At 37.0% G+C, this 17,700-nt stretch overlaps 1 protein-coding gene across 1 annotated transcript in view; it reads right to left on the reverse strand.

The window, feature by feature from the left end:
• Positions 1-17,700, reverse strand: part of OCA2 (OCA2 melanosomal transmembrane protein) — a 179,163-nt gene that overhangs the window by 54,924 nt on the left and 106,539 nt on the right. Inside the window, exons 18-21 of the mRNA XM_005516514.3 lie at positions 16,826-16,934; positions 11,009-11,136; positions 6,368-6,427; positions 5,705-5,809 (exon numbers count right to left, since the gene is read on the reverse strand). Of these exons, the coding sequence (XP_005516571.2) occupies positions 5,705-5,809; positions 6,368-6,427; positions 11,009-11,136; positions 16,826-16,934 (402 nt within the window). The remainder of the gene's footprint in view (positions 1-5,704; positions 5,810-6,367; positions 6,428-11,008; positions 11,137-16,825; positions 16,935-17,700) is intronic.

Raw genomic sequence — 17,700 nt, forward strand, 5'->3', positions numbered from 1 at the left:
TTAAAATCCTAAGGGCAGAAATTCATGGCTATTTGAACATGACAATTCCAGGAAAGTCCAGGCCTTAAAAATTAGAAAGTCTGCCTGTCAAAGAATGTCATTGAAAGTTTTGCCTGCTGATAAAGGAAGAAAAATATCAGAGGTTTAATAGAATGACACATAGAGCATCAATGAAGCTTCAATACATTTATTCTGCAGACAAAGAAAGCTGGATATGCAACATGAAAAAACCCTTGCCATTCAAAAATTAAAACATGAGAAATATAATAGCCAAGCTCCTGGTTTATGAATTTTTTATGATAGAACACTATCTGTTTTTTTAAGGAATTCCCAGGTATAACTATATATACCAGATTTTCAGCTTGCAACACAGATTAGATTTGCTGCTGGCAACACAGCCTTTTACATATAGTCTGCGTTCACAGAGTTTCCCATAAAGTATTTCTCAAACTCCAAGTCTGGGACCCTGAAACTGTAAAAGGACCCTTTGTATCAGCTGAATGTTCACAAGTCCACGGAGCATGATGGCATTCATCCCATAGTACTGAGGAAGCCAGCAGATGTTGTGACAGAACCCCTCTTGAACAACTACCAAAGGCCTTGGGAACCTGAGAAGGTCACTGCTGGCTGGCAGGTTGTCAGTGTTATTTCAGTTTAGAGAAAGAGCATGAAGAAAGACCCAGAGAAACACAGACCTGTTGGTCTAACCTAAGATCCCAGAAAAAATACAGAAAATATTATACTGGGCACCACTGAGAGGCATTTAAAGAGCACTACACACCTCAGGCAGAGCCAACAGGGTTCTCAGTGAGAAAGCCCTGTTTAACTAATTTGATATCCTTCTGTGATAAAGTCAACATCCTTATGGATGAAGGGAAGGTAGTGAATGTAGTTTTTCTGGATCCTAGGAAGGCTTTTGACACTGTTCCTCACCGTATGGTCTGGCTGTGGGATGAGCAGGTTCACAGTGCTCTGTGTGAAGTCCTGGTTGAAGGGCAGAGCCCAGAGGGCTGCAGTGAGTGGGGTTACAGCTGACTGGTGACCAGGCACCAGCAATGGTTCTCATCTAGGGCCAGCTCTGCTCAAAATATTTATCTGAATATTTAACCGTCTGAAAGCAGGAGCTGAATGCACAATTAGCAAGTTTGCTGCTGATATTATACTGGGAGGTGCTGTTGTCTCTCTTGAGGGTTGACTGTACAAAAGTCCTTGAGTGTGTCCAGAGGACAGCAACAAACAGAGGAGAGCAACCAGAAGGTGTGTCCTGTGGGGAGCAGCTGAGTTGGTGCAGTTTGGAGACAAGAGGGCTGAGGGGTGATTTCATTCCTCTCTACAGCTTTCTGGGGAGGGGAAGTAGAGGCGGATGTGCTGAGCTCTTCTCTTGGGATCCAGTGACAGAGTACAGGGCAATGGCTCAGAGCTGCATCACAGCACATTCAGACTGGACATTAGGAAGCATTTCATTTCTGAGAGGATGGTCAAACACTGGGAAAAGGTTGCTAGAGAGGTGTTCAGTGCCCCAAGTCTGCCAGGGTTTAAGAGTCATTTGGCCTATGCCCTTAATAACAGGCTTTAGTTTTTGGTTGGTCCTGATTTGCTCAGGCAGTTGTACTGGATGATTGCTGTAGATCTCTTCCAAGTGAAATAGCCTATTCTATAATTCTACAATACTTTTTTACAGTATATCTTACTTGGTGACAAGAAGTGATTGATTTTCCTATCACTTGCAGATAGCTATCACAGTTGTCAGGCATGCTTATGCAAAGAAATGCAATAAACACTCACTCATGCAGACATATATTTAATCAGGGAGCTGGATTTTCACTTTTATATTTAGAGTGAAGGGGAAAGTCCTGGGATTACAGTTCATTGGGAAATTTTCAACCCCCTAATCTTGTTTGGGGGCAGTTCATTGTCTTTGCATACAGGATGAATTATTTGAAATAAGCAATTAGAAGATATTTCAAAAACTGTTTTGTCTTCATGCAGTTCCAACACTCAATTTTTTAAAAAACCAGAATTTTGGCAAGGCAAAAACAATACAAGTGCTCAACCTATGATGAGCTAAGTGCACTCAGAAACTCATCCAATTGTTTTTCGTAGGCAATTATCTTCGTAGAGCATCCTCTGTAGCAAAAACTACGTGCTGTGTTCTGCTCTCTTCCCAGAGTTTTCAATTTGGCAACTTCAATACACGAATTCCATATGGTACTGACATTTTTGAATGTGGTTTACACCAGATTTATGCTTGTCTAGAGCAGAGAAGAATTTGACCAACAACAGTGTTGCACTGAAAAGGTATTTTCAGGACAAGGCACTTCAAATAATACACTGATCTGATTTTTGTAATTTCCAAATATTTTAATAAGAGAAATCTTCTCCATGTTGCTGAAGGCTACTGAAAATTATTGGTATGTTTTCACTGTTTAAATAAACATACAAATATTTTGCACTTTAAAGTACACCCATCTTAAAATAAGTGAAAATATTTGTTTTGTTCTTATGGCTGCAGATAATGTGTTGTGTTTTAAGATAAGGAAGAATCTAAAATTGCCTACACAGATACACAGAATCTCTTGAAAATGCTAAGAATTTCTTCTAGCAAACCAGTTTTCTTATTGGTTTTCATTATTTCAAGTCACAAAATAGTTTATTTCCTAGAATTCTGTGTAATGCTGGCTCATATATATTCCAATTCCTTTTTCAAAATATCAATCTACAGTTTCCACTTTTCACACCCTCTTAAGTTAACAGTTAAGTCAGCTATAAATTTTAATGTTGTTGAATCTGAAACTTTAAATGAAGCAGTCAAATTTATCCAAACACTTAATAAAGTGAAACTTTTAGTCTCAAGATCCATTAATTAGGCATTAATATTTTTTCCTCTTTTTTTCTTTTTTTTCTACACACAAAGCAAGCCATTATTAATCTGATTATCTCACTAGTACATACACAGAAACTGAAAGGAAATTTTGGACAACCATACATCAACTTGATTTTTTAAAGGAAACACAACATCACAGTAACAGAGCTGTTTGCAGGTTTTTCTGTTTTGATTCCCTTCAGCTACACACCTAAGTTAAGACTCAGGCTGCAATGGAATTTTGTATTTCTTCCATTCCTCAGGTAGTTCCTGGGTCAAAACACTACACATGACAGAGAATTGAAAGAGTTCACATCTACAGTGCCTTCAGCCCAGAGGGGCAGTCACCTCACATAGAAGACTGTCCCCGCTCAATCCATTTCTGAGTTACTACATTGATTGTGCAGCCCATCTCCTCCCCCTGTTCCACATCTGGACAAGATGCACTAGATATTGTTTTAGGAGATAAGTGGAAGACCTTATCCAACAGCACAGAGGCAGTGTTGGGGACATCTCATTTATGAACTGATGCCTGTCTTGAGGCTGCCCATACCTGAAGGAACAAAACACTAAACCTTTCCAGATGCCATTGCCACTGCAGTAGTTTTTTCCACAGTCAGCTGGGGGCTCACAATCAGAAGAACTGGGATGGGCAATACTGCCCCATTCCTGAAATACGGGACAAAAACCATGGTATACTTGTCTTTCTAATGCAGAAATGATACTATTAGCATCCTTGACTGTGAGCTGCCACCCGGCCTTTTATCATCTCTCTATGATAGCTAAGGAATTCACGTACAGGTCAAACAAGCATTATCCTATGAGACAGGTTTTTCTTAACTCCTGGTCAGTGGCAAAGCCAATGTAGGCAGAGGTCTGTGATGTCATCCTCCAACCACTTTTGTCAGTCATAGTACACAGCTGGTATCTATGAAGCTCACAGATTTTTTGTATCTGAAGGAGGCTGATGGATTCCACATCCCTAGCCAGTACTTGGTCGGTCCATCAAAGCTATGACTAATGAACATCTCGAGAGAGATTAACCCATTGTCGTGACATTGTTCCCCACTGAAGGAGACTTATGGAGACCAGAGGAATTCACTACATGTGTCTTTCGCTATTATGAGTGCAGGCTCCTTTGTGAAGCTGGAACCTTTTCCAAGAAAAGGACAGAATCATTCATGTCACTGCTATGTCACAGCAGGTGCCCCATACTCCTGTATCACTAAGGAATGTCAAAGCAAACTCATATATAGAAGTCCCTTATAAGTGAAAAGTCATTCTACAAAAGAGTTGGGTTCAATATATTTAATACTCCTCTTCAGAAGTCCGTAACTTCGACACATATACTGAAAAATAGCCTTCCAAAACTAAATACTGCTTGTTATAAGAGTAGGACCAAAGTACTAAAGAATCAAAAAGAATTTTTAATGGAAGTTTAAAGATCTTGAGACTTAATTACTTAGCAACATTCTGTAAGCATTTTCTAGTGCAAAATGACAAAAACTGAAGTGCAAGCTTATTCATCAAAGTATATGAATCTCAATTCTAGTTTGCCAAATAGCTCAGCTAATGAATGCTTTTACATAGGTGAGAATATGCATGCATTTTTCTTCCTGTCTCTTCTCTCTCTCTATTAAAAAAAATAATTAAAAATTGTAGCAATCTCTTAGGTTTATCCCAGAACAGAATGTGAAAAATATTAATTTGAAATAGCTTAAAATGTTGACAAGGATCCCTTCCTGTCAATCTGTATTTGCCATGCTCAAAGACACAAAAGAAATGGTTTTCAGGCATCCCAAGGGATTCTTGCACTTCAGTCCCATTTCCCAAAACATACTCATTTCATGGTTCTATTTGGTATTGCTCCAAGCCAATTTTTATAGACTAGCTGGGTATGAGGCAAAAATCTTCTAATTGAAGATTTCTGCATTATTGCTTGATAGTCCTCAAGCATTTGCTGGGAGGTGACTCATCCCAAACCAATCCTTCCTTTCATGGCTATTGCTTGCACCCTCTTGTGGTTAAATCAATACAATTTCACAGGAAACACCACAGTAATCAAAGAAAAGTGCCATATTAATATATATTTATAGAGTAGTTACAAATTTGACCACTTTGTCATATTACCTACAAGAAGTGTCTTAAACCTTGGCACAGGTTAAAAGTGGACATGACCATCCAATAGTGGACAAAAAAATTGTGAAGAAAAGATACACTTAGCTGAGAAAGAGCTGCAACAATGAAACACTAGTATGGTATAATGAATGAATTATCACACTTTAAACAGAGAACTTGATTGAATAAACCTATCTAAGCATGCCCTAATTTGTTCTAATTTGTTACTTTTCTGATATTAAAGCTCAGCTGCTGACAAGCATTTGTTAAGCTTAACATAATTAAGTGTTGTTTAAACTAATTACAAAAGTAAGGTAGCAACAAAAGTTCAGGTCTTAAAAAAACATTAGCATAACTACTCAGCACGTAGAGTAAAAACATTGATAGCAGTGGATGGAGAGTGACAGTTTTCATCAAAATACACAATTCTATTTTTTATGTATGTATGTGGATATAAGAGGAGAAAATGCAAAAATGCTGCCAAAATAACACCTCTGGTCCCACAGTTACCTGCAGCTGCCCGTGCAAATGGCCAGCTAGATACCGTAACAGTGTGAGTTAGTTTCTAATACTGATTCAATCTGAGAGGATAAAGTAAGCTACAGCACAGCAGAGGTAAAAAAAAAAATCAAAAACGAAAAACCAAGCAGTAAATTGTAACCAGGCAGTTCAGCTCCCTTGCCAGCGCCTGGGGGAGGATGTGCAGTGCTGCACAGACCTTACCATCGTAGCTGTGAAGGGGATGTTGTCAATCACAGAGGAGGCCAAAGCAGACACCCAGAGCACTAAAATGATGGCCACTGCCAAGCGCTGATCCTCAGGAACCACCTGGAAATGAGAGAGAGAAAATGAGAACTTTGAGATCAGTGTTGCTCTGTGTGTCCCCCACGGCAAAATTGCACGTTCTTTACAGTTTTAATTTATCGACATCTATTATTCCTTTAGGCTCTGAGATAGGAAAGGCATCTTAGATAAAATCGGCTAACATTTAGTAACATAATTACGGTTCTTCTTCCAAGAAAACATGAACAAATAGAAGTACAAAGATTGATATTTCTAATACTCAGATTTCACACAAAAAAATACACTGTGAAACTATGAATTTTGATCTTTAGTTGTTTATACATTTTTCACCTTTGCATTTTTGGAGTTTTTAGACTACAGAAAAAGCTTCTCTGTTCCATTTATGGTATGTTTATTCTGGCTGTAAACAGATATATACATATTAAATATCACCCATGCCAAAGTATCACATGCTTTCTTGATATTCCTGATTCAGGAATGCAACCCTTAACATCAAATTCAAAATAAAAGTATTCTATATTGTTCTACTGCAATAAAACTATTTTTCTTAACTGTTAAAAAATATGAATATTTTAAACATACCTTTATTAACAGAGCAGTCTGCTCTCCTATATAGTCTATTAAGTGCAAATGAGCCAAGGCCTGGAAAAAAAAAATACATTGATATCAACTAATGAACTGCATGAGGTACTTACTTTTTTTCACTGGATGTAAGAAAAGGCATCAATTTTTTTCCCATTTACAAGATATTGATATTCAACTCATGTAGCTTCTACAGAAGTAATTTTAGGCAAGAAAAGACACAGCAGAAATTGGTGGCTGTATCTGCAGAAGCGAGTAATGGTTGCAATGAAATGACTTGTAGTGTTACTCAAGAGCATGGGACACAGGATCAGAGAATGGCTGAAATTTAAATTTGATGTTATTCAGAGGATACATGTCTTCTGAAAACCTGAACACAACTGATTTTAAACTGACTTCCCCAAACCCACAATATAGATAGAAGTATATCATGTGTTTCAAAGGTTGGGTGAAATCAGGCATCTCATGCTCAGTCTCAGATGAAGAAACAGGAAAACAAATTATGTTTCTGTTTTATGGCCTTTTCAGACCCACTGAAAAAAAACCAAAAAACAAAAACAACAACAAACATACAACAAAAACTACAAAAACCAGTATTCATCTGATAAAACCAGGACTTCGAGATCTTGGATGAATGGAAATTGGCAGCATCATCTGAAAGGCAGGAAATCCATCTCTCCAAGGCCCAAGTTAGGCATGTAAACTAAGGAGGTGAGCCCTGTAAGCACTGACCCCAGGACAAACTGGATCAGAGTGCTCCATCCTCCCTGTTAGAAGCATTCCCAGTTGTACAGGACAATTAGACAGCATCCCGTGGTGCTACCAGAGATGAAAAAACATAGGATGATTTCATTCTGGTGGTGCTAACTCTGATCTCTCCTTGGGCACACAGAATACAGGCTGAGACTTCACACCCAAGAGCAGTGACCTTTTCCCACAAGGTAAAAGGGTGATTTTAACTCATGAGTGCTGGCCTTTAATTCACTTTGGTTTTGTTTTCTTTTCTTGTAGGCATGAAGTACTATTTTCAAGTTTAATAAGTTATATCTATTTTATGACTTCTCAGTTTCTCATGGGAGAAAATCACATAATTTTTGGTTTAGCCTAGACCATGCTGGTTGGTTTGTTTTCATTTTTTTCTGTCAAGTAAAATAATCAGACAGCTGCAGTATGTCACTTACTGACATCAGTCTCTCACAGAGGAGAAGAAGTAAGTATCCACACAACACAGCTCCATATAAAGCCTCCACCTAGCAGTCAAACAGAGCCCTTCAGAGACTGCAGTGGGAAAACACACATTCAACCCCCATGCTGTCAAATTCCATGGCAGGTGCAGACAAAGATCCTAATGGGTATCGAGTGGTGTGGTATGGGACACTGTCTTGTCAGCACTAAGATGCTTTCACTCAGACTGGCAATTCCTGTACCTGCAGCTCAATTGGACATCAGCTGAATGATAGTGGTTTGGGTATCACCACATCAAAAATTTGGCCCAGAAATGTTATTTTTTTTTTAATAATACATTGAACAAGAAAAGGTTTCTGTACAATTCAGAATACAGCATGCAGAAGATAAGCACCAAAACTTTTAAATACGTGCACATACCCCTTACACTTTAAAAGAAAAAGAACATTTCTTCATTACTTTGGCTTCCCAGAAGAAAGTTTCCTAAGAAATTATTTTTTGTTGCTGATTTTAAGTTACTATTTTCTTTCTAAGCTGTGTTGCTTTATCAGCTCAAAGGTTATGACAGTGACTTTTTAAATGGATGTAAAAGCAACATCCTTAATGAACAGCAATAGTTTTTTATCATTGCTTTGTGTTCACACTTCAAGATAAACCTTTAAAGAGATAGTTGTCAGCAATTAGAGCCCAGATTCACATTCAATTAATATTGCTTCCTTATTAATTATCTACTAAAAGGACGTATTGTATTTCAGTAAAACTCAAAATTCATTCTGGAACTGAAGAAAAAGAGGTGTTCAGGACACACACATCACTCCTGCAAGAGAGCCCGCAGGTAGCCCATCTTGTTAGTGATGGTGACAATATTAATCACAAAAATAAATTTAGCATATCTCTGTGATCTCCAGGCCAACCTCCTGCAAGCACCTAAGTGCAAGTCAGCAATTAGTACCCTGCCACTGTCCTCCCCTGCATGTAAACTGCACAGAAGGTCTCCTGGATATCCCTGTGTCTTCTAAGAGGAGTCATCATTATTGCACTAATTGGTGTCTGCAGGCATACTAGTTCCTGTGGGGCAGTTCGCAACAGAGCTTTTCTGCAGAAAGAAATCATGTGCCATTTTAAAACAAAGTCTGATTTATGCATAAAAATTTTCATTAATCCTCTTGTGGACAGTATGTCATGATGACTCTTGTAAATAAACTCTGCCTGAAGGAATTAAGGTAACATGTCAATCTCTACCATAAAACTCAACAAAGAACTGTAATCCTTAGAGGCATAGGGACTTATTTTACAGACACAAGAAGCAGAAAGGTTTTTATAGCATGTAACAGCCATTTGTGGACAAATACTAAAAAGACAGTTGTAAAGATTACCCAGGGGACACAATAGAAAACAACAGAGCTCCAAAAAGATTTCCAAGTTTTTCATTGCAAAAGATGAACCAGACTGGACTGATGGACCCCGAAAGGCAGAACCTTCAAGAGTTCCCCTGTGGTTCAGGCACTCAAATCACATCTTCCAAAATGTCTGGAACTCAAATCACATTTTCCATAATGACTTGCAGCCTAAGTCCCACACAGGTTTTTAAATGTGCCTTGTAATAGGAAAGAGAACATTTATAGCAATAGGAAACTGCTTCAGACTGGGAACTATCCAAGCTGAAGGATCACCAAGGGTGAGCAATATGAGCTGACAATTTCTGGCTTCCCTAGACTGTGGAAAGATTTCTTGTACTTCAACATATATCTTTGTTTTGACCAGTTTCTTCTTGACACTGATAACTTAAAGGAAAGGAAAATGTCATGGAAAGGACTGTCACCTACTAATCCAATAGATTCAGATAAAAATTAACAGTGATGATATACACAGAACATTTTCTCATTCATTGTGAAGGAGAATTTAATGCCTCAATTTTGTTCTTGATTATCTGGACACGTTTCTTTCATGCTGTTATTCTAGAGAGCCATGAAAAATTTTCTTGCATTAGCAAACTATTCACTGGTGACCCGAGAAATAAAAAAAATGAAGTTTAGTGAATTATAATAGTTGTATCCAAAGTCTGGCAGTAAATGGCAAATAACTTCCTGTGTATTTTACTATGGTATTGTGCAGTTACACAGCACTTAAATCACAGCCAGTCAATCCAAGTTTAAACAATAAATGCATCAGGAAACACAACTAATAAGCTGTTACAACAGCAGTAGACAAAATAAACATGGCTTCAGCATTGATTGCCTATAAGAGCTAGAAAATTCAAGGTTATATGGAACCTCATGAAAAGGAGAACTAAAAATTTTCTGTTCTTATGAGCACAGAATAAATCAATACTTCATGATGAATTTTATACGTAGTAGCTCACAGGAAACTTCATAATGATAATCAGAGTTTCCACTCATCTTGGACGTTACCAGATTTTGACTTCCACTTCGGTATTAATTAGAGTTGGTTGGATTGATTCTTGTTTCTATTTGCTTCAAATGTTGTCCCTATTACTGCCGGTGATTTTTTTTAATAGGTTCCAATTTCCAAATTCTTGGGTTCTTTTCAATTATTGTGAGGCAAGAGGGGACAAAAGAGGCTATATGGGAAAATTAGTTATCACAGGCTTTTCCCAGGCTCCTCACACAGGAAATTCACTAACAATGGCAGTGTCAGTGGTCACTTGGGTATTGTCAGTCATGTTTCTACAACACTGTTACATCATTAACAACTATTAACAACTGAAAAATGGTCAGTATTCTAGAAGCCTAATTAAAAAGTTAATGTGAGTAGCCACACACACACACACAATAAAAATCCAAATATTTGGAATAAAAATAAATCCTCTCAAGCTATACAAAAACATCAAATAGGGAATAAAAGTGGATGCAAACAAGGATGGACATGGTTGTTATCAAGCAGAGAAGCACACAGAAACTACACAGCAAGATGTCCAGGCATTTCAAGAGCTGAATATTTTGTAAATTAGCATTGCAAACAGAAATTCTGTGTTATTTTCCTTTCAAATCACACTCTTATGAGATGTCTTAGGCCATTTGGTAGCCAGCATGTAGCAAACCGCACTAGAAACATTTTTCAAATCTGGTTTAATCTTGTTCTATTGTTTTTCCTATCATCTGCATAAATAATTGTAAACAAACACATAAAATATCTACACACGTAGACCAACAATAAACCCGGAAACTGAAATTTAAATTATAGAAAAATGATGTGTCAGATACATTCAACAAAAGCAGAATAGAGAAAAATAATGAGACCAAGTTTATAATGAAAATTTAAATATGAAAGAGATCCAACAAACTTTCATTCTCTGCTATTCCTCTCCATATTACCATAACTACATTTGATCAACAATATTCCATGGGATTTAACCAGCAGGAGGCCTCTCTCCAGGAACATAATTCACATTTGAAATCTTTTGCAATTCTTCAGGCTTTAGAATCAGAGTATTACCTCCATGAGAACAAACAATGCTGCAAAGAAAAGGAGGGTTGCCCACTCAACTCTGTTCAATATCATCTCAAAATCGTGGATGTCTGCTAGCACTAGCAGCCAAAGGGCTCCCAACATGGCAATCCAGCCTGCATGAGAGAAAGAGAGAACAGTGCTTTACACTTCACAGCCTTGTTACGTGCTGCCAACATGTAAGCTACACTACTGTGATTTTCAAAGATTTTTGTCATAATTTTGTTCTGACTGTAACAGAAAAAGTTCACCAATACCACAGGATGAATGGTCTCTACTTTCAAATAAAAATAAAACCTAAAACAAAAAAAAACAAGGCAAAGACAAAGTTGGGTTACCCCAATAATCAATGGCTTTAGATCACAGAGAAACCTTTAGGTATTTAGGAACAGTGAAAGATTCTGCAGCTCCTGGAAGGCTGGCTGCATCCCCTGGACCTTGAATACTCAGTGGCTGCCTGCTCTAGAAGAAAACCAGGAAAGGAAACTCTCCTTCGGAAAGAAGAGCAACTTAGAGCAAAAGAGGCTCTCTTCAGATATGCTGCTTCTGTACAACCTGAAGTATTTTAATACAGATATTTAGGTAACTAATTGAAAGAAAATGCAACTCAAACACACAGCCAGAAAATGCAAGTAGCAAATCTCCTGTCTAAGCAAGGCCTGCTTTCCCTCTGCACAGTTAAAATTCTTTCTAGAGCTGTTTGATCCCTCTGGTTCATTTATCTTAAAACTCACAGAGCTCCCAAAGCACCGGAGGAAAGAGAATTGTCAGTTCAGAGTTGTGGAGGAGAGGACAGGACAGGACAGGAGACTTTCTTTTAATTTTTTTATTCACTATGAAGAGTTTTGAAAGTACTAGGATACATTAAAGACTGGCTTCTCTGTTCATTTTTTTCCTAGCTTCCTGGGCCACAAAAGAGAGCCATGAGAAAGAGAAATAGAAATAAATTTTAAAAATAACTTCTCATTACCCTAGTGAAAACAAAGCCCATTTACAGCTCCACAGACCACTTCCTTTACTGCCTTTTAGTGCTTCTGCTTCACTACAATCGATGCCTCAGAAAGAGAACCCAGAGAAAAACTGAATCTAAATTCTATTTTTACCTATTGAAGAGGGTGAGTTTCTATTTATTTTAGGGAAAAGGAAATGAAATTTTATTATAAAATGCATCTTGCAAATTTATAATGCATTCTTCATAAGACAATATTTCCATGTCTTCTGCCTAGTGCCAGAGAAAAAAGTACAGTAGAAATTGCATAAGTGCTTAGTTTTTCTCATAGCCAGTACACAAAACCACCGTTGGAATAATATTTAGCTCATAAGTGAGTGGAGCACAATTGCAATCCTACTCCAAAAAAACTCCTTATTTTAAAAGAATCAAGTAGATGACCTTGAAAACATGAAACAATCTAACAGAATAAAATAGAAGTTTAGAATTTAGAAGTAGGCAGCAGAAAGAGAAAGAAATTAGAGAGAAAAATTACAGTGTAATTTGTAGGCCTCTCAAATGCTCATTAAGAGGAGTTTGCATTCCTCAGCAAAAGTAATTTTGACCTACTACCTCATAGTAGCAGGTCAGAAGCACAGAAGCATAACAAGCTTCCACCAAACAAAGTGAAAATGTGAATGCTGTATGCTCACTTTATATGCACAAAATTTGGAGTAATGCATTTATGAAGACTGAGAAAAACTCACTTTTCTGGAAACTGAAATGGCACTTGAGACATTTGGACTGAAAACCAAAGTGAGGATAACATTGCATGATTTCACTGATGGCCTGGGCAAAACACCAGGCTTCTCAAGACAGTGCAAGATAGTACATTTAGGGAGGAAGAGATAAAACTGTAAAAATCCAGGACGGGAAGCAACAGGATGCCAAATAAAAGTCCTACAGAAAAGACTTGAGAAACAGAGCATATCACAACTGACTCTCATGGCCCACTGAAATACAGAACCAGGGCTATAAATAGCAAATTCTGTGAAGCAACCTCTGCTCTCTGGTAAAGCCTTGTTTGGGTTAGGTTGGTTTTTTTGGGGGGGGTGGGGGCGTGGAGGAGAAGTTGGTTGGTTGGTTGGTTGATTGGTTGGTTGGTTGGTTGGTTGGTTGGTTTTTTACAACAGTTTGTACTGCATATTGTTAATGAGTTTTGTTTTGTATTAATTAGATAATTTAGACTCTAAGTGCTTGTATTATCGTAAGATTACTTTGGTTACTTACTTTTGTTGCACTGATACAACTTTTAATTAAACTGACAATAAATTCTGAGCTCCAGATAATAGGGGATGGTTCCCTTTTTGCCCAGATCACAAGCTTAAGAAGACCATGGAGACTTTGAGAGCAGGAGCCTACTGCCATACACAGAGAAAGTATTTGTAGTCCAAATGTTTTGGAGGCCAAAGCTATTTACTTTACTGAAATATCTGAATTTCCAAGCAACAACAGATTATTCAGGACAGTATTTTTTGCTCTACAGAAAAGGTCCACAGTTGCTTCCCAAGCTTTGCATCTGTCATCATTTGTTTAGTTTATCAAGTCATGTTAGAAAGCTTTCCAAAATAATGAAATCCAATTTAAATCAGAATTAAAAAAAATAAAGACAAAGAAAAAAAATAGTCATTGTGACAGCTTTAAATGCAGTTGACAATAAAGTATCATTTGAGCCATTACTTAGAAGTCAACACCTACAAGTTTTCATCAGCTAAAACTGATTCATTTCCTAGACCTAGCTAATTTCTAGATAAATGTTTGTTTTGGTGACAAATTAAAGACCAAATGTGCACTTTTCACAATGAGGATATAGTGACATAGGAAATGAAATATAAGATGTGCTAAACTTAATGTCATTCTTGGCATCTGGCCTACGCTTTCTTAAATCTAGCTTGTTCACCAGTTTTTATATCTTAATAGCTGTCTGTCTCACCAGGATTTTTTGTTTTCTTAAGCATTAAAAAATTATTCATCAGCTTATTAAACAGGTCTATGGTTTTTGTCAGATATTTTATAAAACAACTCCTGAATAATCCTGAGTAGCTCTATAATGAACAGTTCATCTTAATTATTGCACAAATTAACCTGAAAACAAACATAGGGAAGATACAAACACTTCATTTTTTTTTTCCCTCTCCAATGGGAAAAACACATTTTTAAGTAAATTTTGTCTGATTCTGCAAATATAGTTTTATTGTTTGTAAACACTGTAGAGCTGCACAGAATTCACAGCAGCTCAGCAACTCACTGAACTGACTAAAACCAACTCAAAGATAAAGCACCTTCCCAACAGAAGAATAAAGAATTAAGCTATAAATTGATTTTGGTGGTTTTTCTGACTCAGTCACTTTGAATGCTCCCTTCAAAAAAATCTAGCTTAAAATTCAAACAAAATCTTACTTTATAATATTTTTGAAATCTTTTTGGACATATTAATATAGTCCAAAGCTCTCGACATGCCTGCCTAAAAGATAAAGTCAAAATAGTTGCCAGGTCCAATCCTCAAAGAGGCTTTACTTTCATCCTTTGTCATCTTTATCAATTCTTTATCAATAAAATAAAATTTCACGGGGCCAAATGAAAGTACTGTGGGAGTCTTACAGTTTTTAGTATCTGCTTTTTTTAAGTCTCAGTACTAAACTTTTATTAACATGGATATTTCATAGAATTACACTAAATAAATTAATGAACAGGCATAAGAAAACTGAATGGGAAAAGTTCTGCATTTCAAAAGGCAGCTAAGTATGTAAATTTTATTATTTAAATTAAAATGTCAGCACCTTCAAATTATATTAATGACTACAAGTTCATAATAAAAAAATTCTATGAAGGCTTGGGACTGATAAAGAATTTTAAGATCTTTCTAATTCTCTGTACTCAATGCAATTTAAAGTTTTTACATTTCTAACACTTCAGCCTCTGCATAAACAATAATTCTGGTAAAAATTTAAACACTGAACTGCAATTTACTTTCATTTTTATGAGAAAAACATATTGAACAAATTTACCCAAGCCAAGAGTACAAGATGTAGTGTATATTAGTGTATATTAGGAAATACATTTCCATGCCTTGGAAGAGTGAAATCTGTAGAGACTCACAGCAGCACTACTTTGGTAATGATAAATAAGTGACAGCTATCATCAAGATAGTGAGATTCAGGAAACAAAAATGAAAACCTGTAAATTTTGGAACCTGTAAACTTAGCAGTAGGAGTTACAGGTTCAATTACTTTTCAGTAGAAATTACCTGTATGCTTTAGTAACATTTATTCATTAATCTGACAGGATTGCCATGAGTGCAGAGTGGGGAGAAATTATGCTGAATACATACAGCCCTTATTTACTTTCAAGGTTGTTATTCAGCTACTGAATAACAGAAACCTACACTGCCAAACATTCCATTTGTTTTCGTTTATTTACGGGCCTAAAGCAGGACAAAACAAAACAAAACTAAACAAAAAGATCAGTAGTTACTATGTTTCTTCAAGCATGACTCCAACTCCTTTGCAGTTTTGAAAAAAATGTCTTACCAGGAGCATACACAACCAATGCTGTTTAGTCTTTATTGACTGTTTGGCTTTTCAAAAACATTTAGAGATGTTTAGCTTAATTCAAGGAGTCCTACATGGTTCAGTGCTGCTTATCCGAGACACAAAAGTAAGGGTGTAAATTGATTTCTTAAATTGTCAATGTGAAGGCCTTTCTTATCTTCTCAGCCACCGTGACTTCAAATGCATTCAAATATTTTCAGCTTCTGCATTTTCCCAGACCTTATTAACTTAGCACTTTTGCTGTTATAATACATCAGTTTACCTTTTAACTTCTTAACAGACAGTAATCTTCATGGGCTGAAATTGCCCATCTGCATGGTAAATAGTCTGTCAGTAGCAGATATGGAAGGTCTTGAGTACAACCTGATCACCACTGTAGAGCTATAACTGGCTCTATATTTTGCAAAGTGTCAATGTAATATCTGTGTATATGATTATTGAGTTACTCATTATGAGCTATTCCTCTTCAAGACTGCTCTGTCTTTCAGCCACTGAGATAGAAGTACATGGTGTGTAAATTCAGATTGCATGAAAAAAAAATGTATCTGGAATTCCATAATGAAGAGCTCAGCAGACAAAAAAAAAGTTTTCATTTTTTATTGGTCAATGCATAGGTTTTATGACTGTCTTTCTGTTAAGTGTGTGATTCAATTTGGTTCTGTTTTCAGGATATATGGAGCTTTTTCTTGTAGAGATGTATAACTACCTGTATAGAAACCTCCACACATAGATTTATATATATATAAAGTATGCACACAACTACTTTCATTTCACCCATATACAGTGTCTTCTGTTTTTTTATTTTTGGAAATGAATTGTTATGGCGATAAAGTAATGGAGACTGTAAATTATACAAAGAGCTTTCTATATTTAAGAAATAATGCCAAACTGCTGCTTTGCTCTCCCATGAAGTGATTATTTTCTGATATCCCTGATGCATCTTGGTCATTCACTCAAACAGTGCAAATGATGCCAAAGTCAAATTTGCTCATTCCACAATGTTCAGCCAGCTCATTAGTATTGGAAAGTCCAGAAAATGAAGTCATGAGCACTCTCTGTTATTCCTCCTGGGGTAACTGGGACATGACTGAATTTTTAAAACCTGCTCTTCTCTTCCCTGAGAAATTGCTGTTTAACCTGGTAGAATAGTAAGGACAAGGACATATGAAAAATGGCTTTCTGAAAAGATTGAGACTCAGAAAGATACAACTGGATTTTTTTCAGGGAGGTTGCTTATTTTACTTAGAACAAAACTAGGAAACTTACCAAGATCTAGGTAGATGCCTGGAACAAATGAGTTGAGGAAAAACATAAGAATAACACATCCCAGTACTGTCAGACATTTAATGAGAAGAATTTTGTCTGTTATTCTGTGCTGGAGACAGACAGGAAAATAAAATTAGTAATTGTATTCAAGAAGAAGCTATGTGTTATGCATAGAATTCAGAAAAGCACGTGTGCAGCGCAAACTGCTGTTCCTGTATTGTATATTCCTCTTCAGCATAAAAGACAGAACTACCTGGATAGTTTTTATAGGTGTGCATCTTAGGCATACTGATATGCAACTCTCAGGTATATGCCAAGCCTCTCATCTCTACAGAGTTGTACACCTCCGGGCCCAGCACCAGCTTCGCTGCCAATCTCCTCGTGCCCTCAGAGCCAGTGCTTTCCATCATGTCTCTGCTTTCACTACAGCTCCAGGGAGCCGCTCCCAGACCTAGTTCTTTTCTCATAGTTTAAAGCTCTACTAAAATTCAAGTAAGTCTCTCTTCTTTAAAAGGTTTGTCTCTTATGCAATGCCTTGAAAGGCACGTAAAGAAGATCTGTTGTGATTCCTCTGGTTTGGTGTGACACCTAGGACAGCATGCTCCCAGCCAAGGACTTGCACCCCAAGGAGTCCAATCAAGGACTTGAGCTCTCAGACACAGGCCTGATTCATTACTGATGCCAGTGAGGTACAGAGATTAAGACACTTAGATAATTAAATTTAGGAGACATTAATCCCACTACAGAGTTTCCATCTTCTCAGTTTCAGCATAAAGGCTTAAGTAGTGCTAGTGTGTGCACAGCTAAGAGAAGAGGATTTATCAGGTGGTTTATCCCTACTTGAATAATAAAAGCAGTTGTCACCAAAATGCATT

The sequence above is a fragment of the Pseudopodoces humilis genome, chromosome 2 (genome assembly GCF_049639895.1).
Source record: "Pseudopodoces humilis isolate 2021_Gansu_Grassland_sample_001 chromosome 2, ASM4963989v1, whole genome shotgun sequence".
In the NCBI taxonomy this organism is placed as follows: Eukaryota; Metazoa; Chordata; class Aves; order Passeriformes; family Paridae; genus Pseudopodoces; species Pseudopodoces humilis.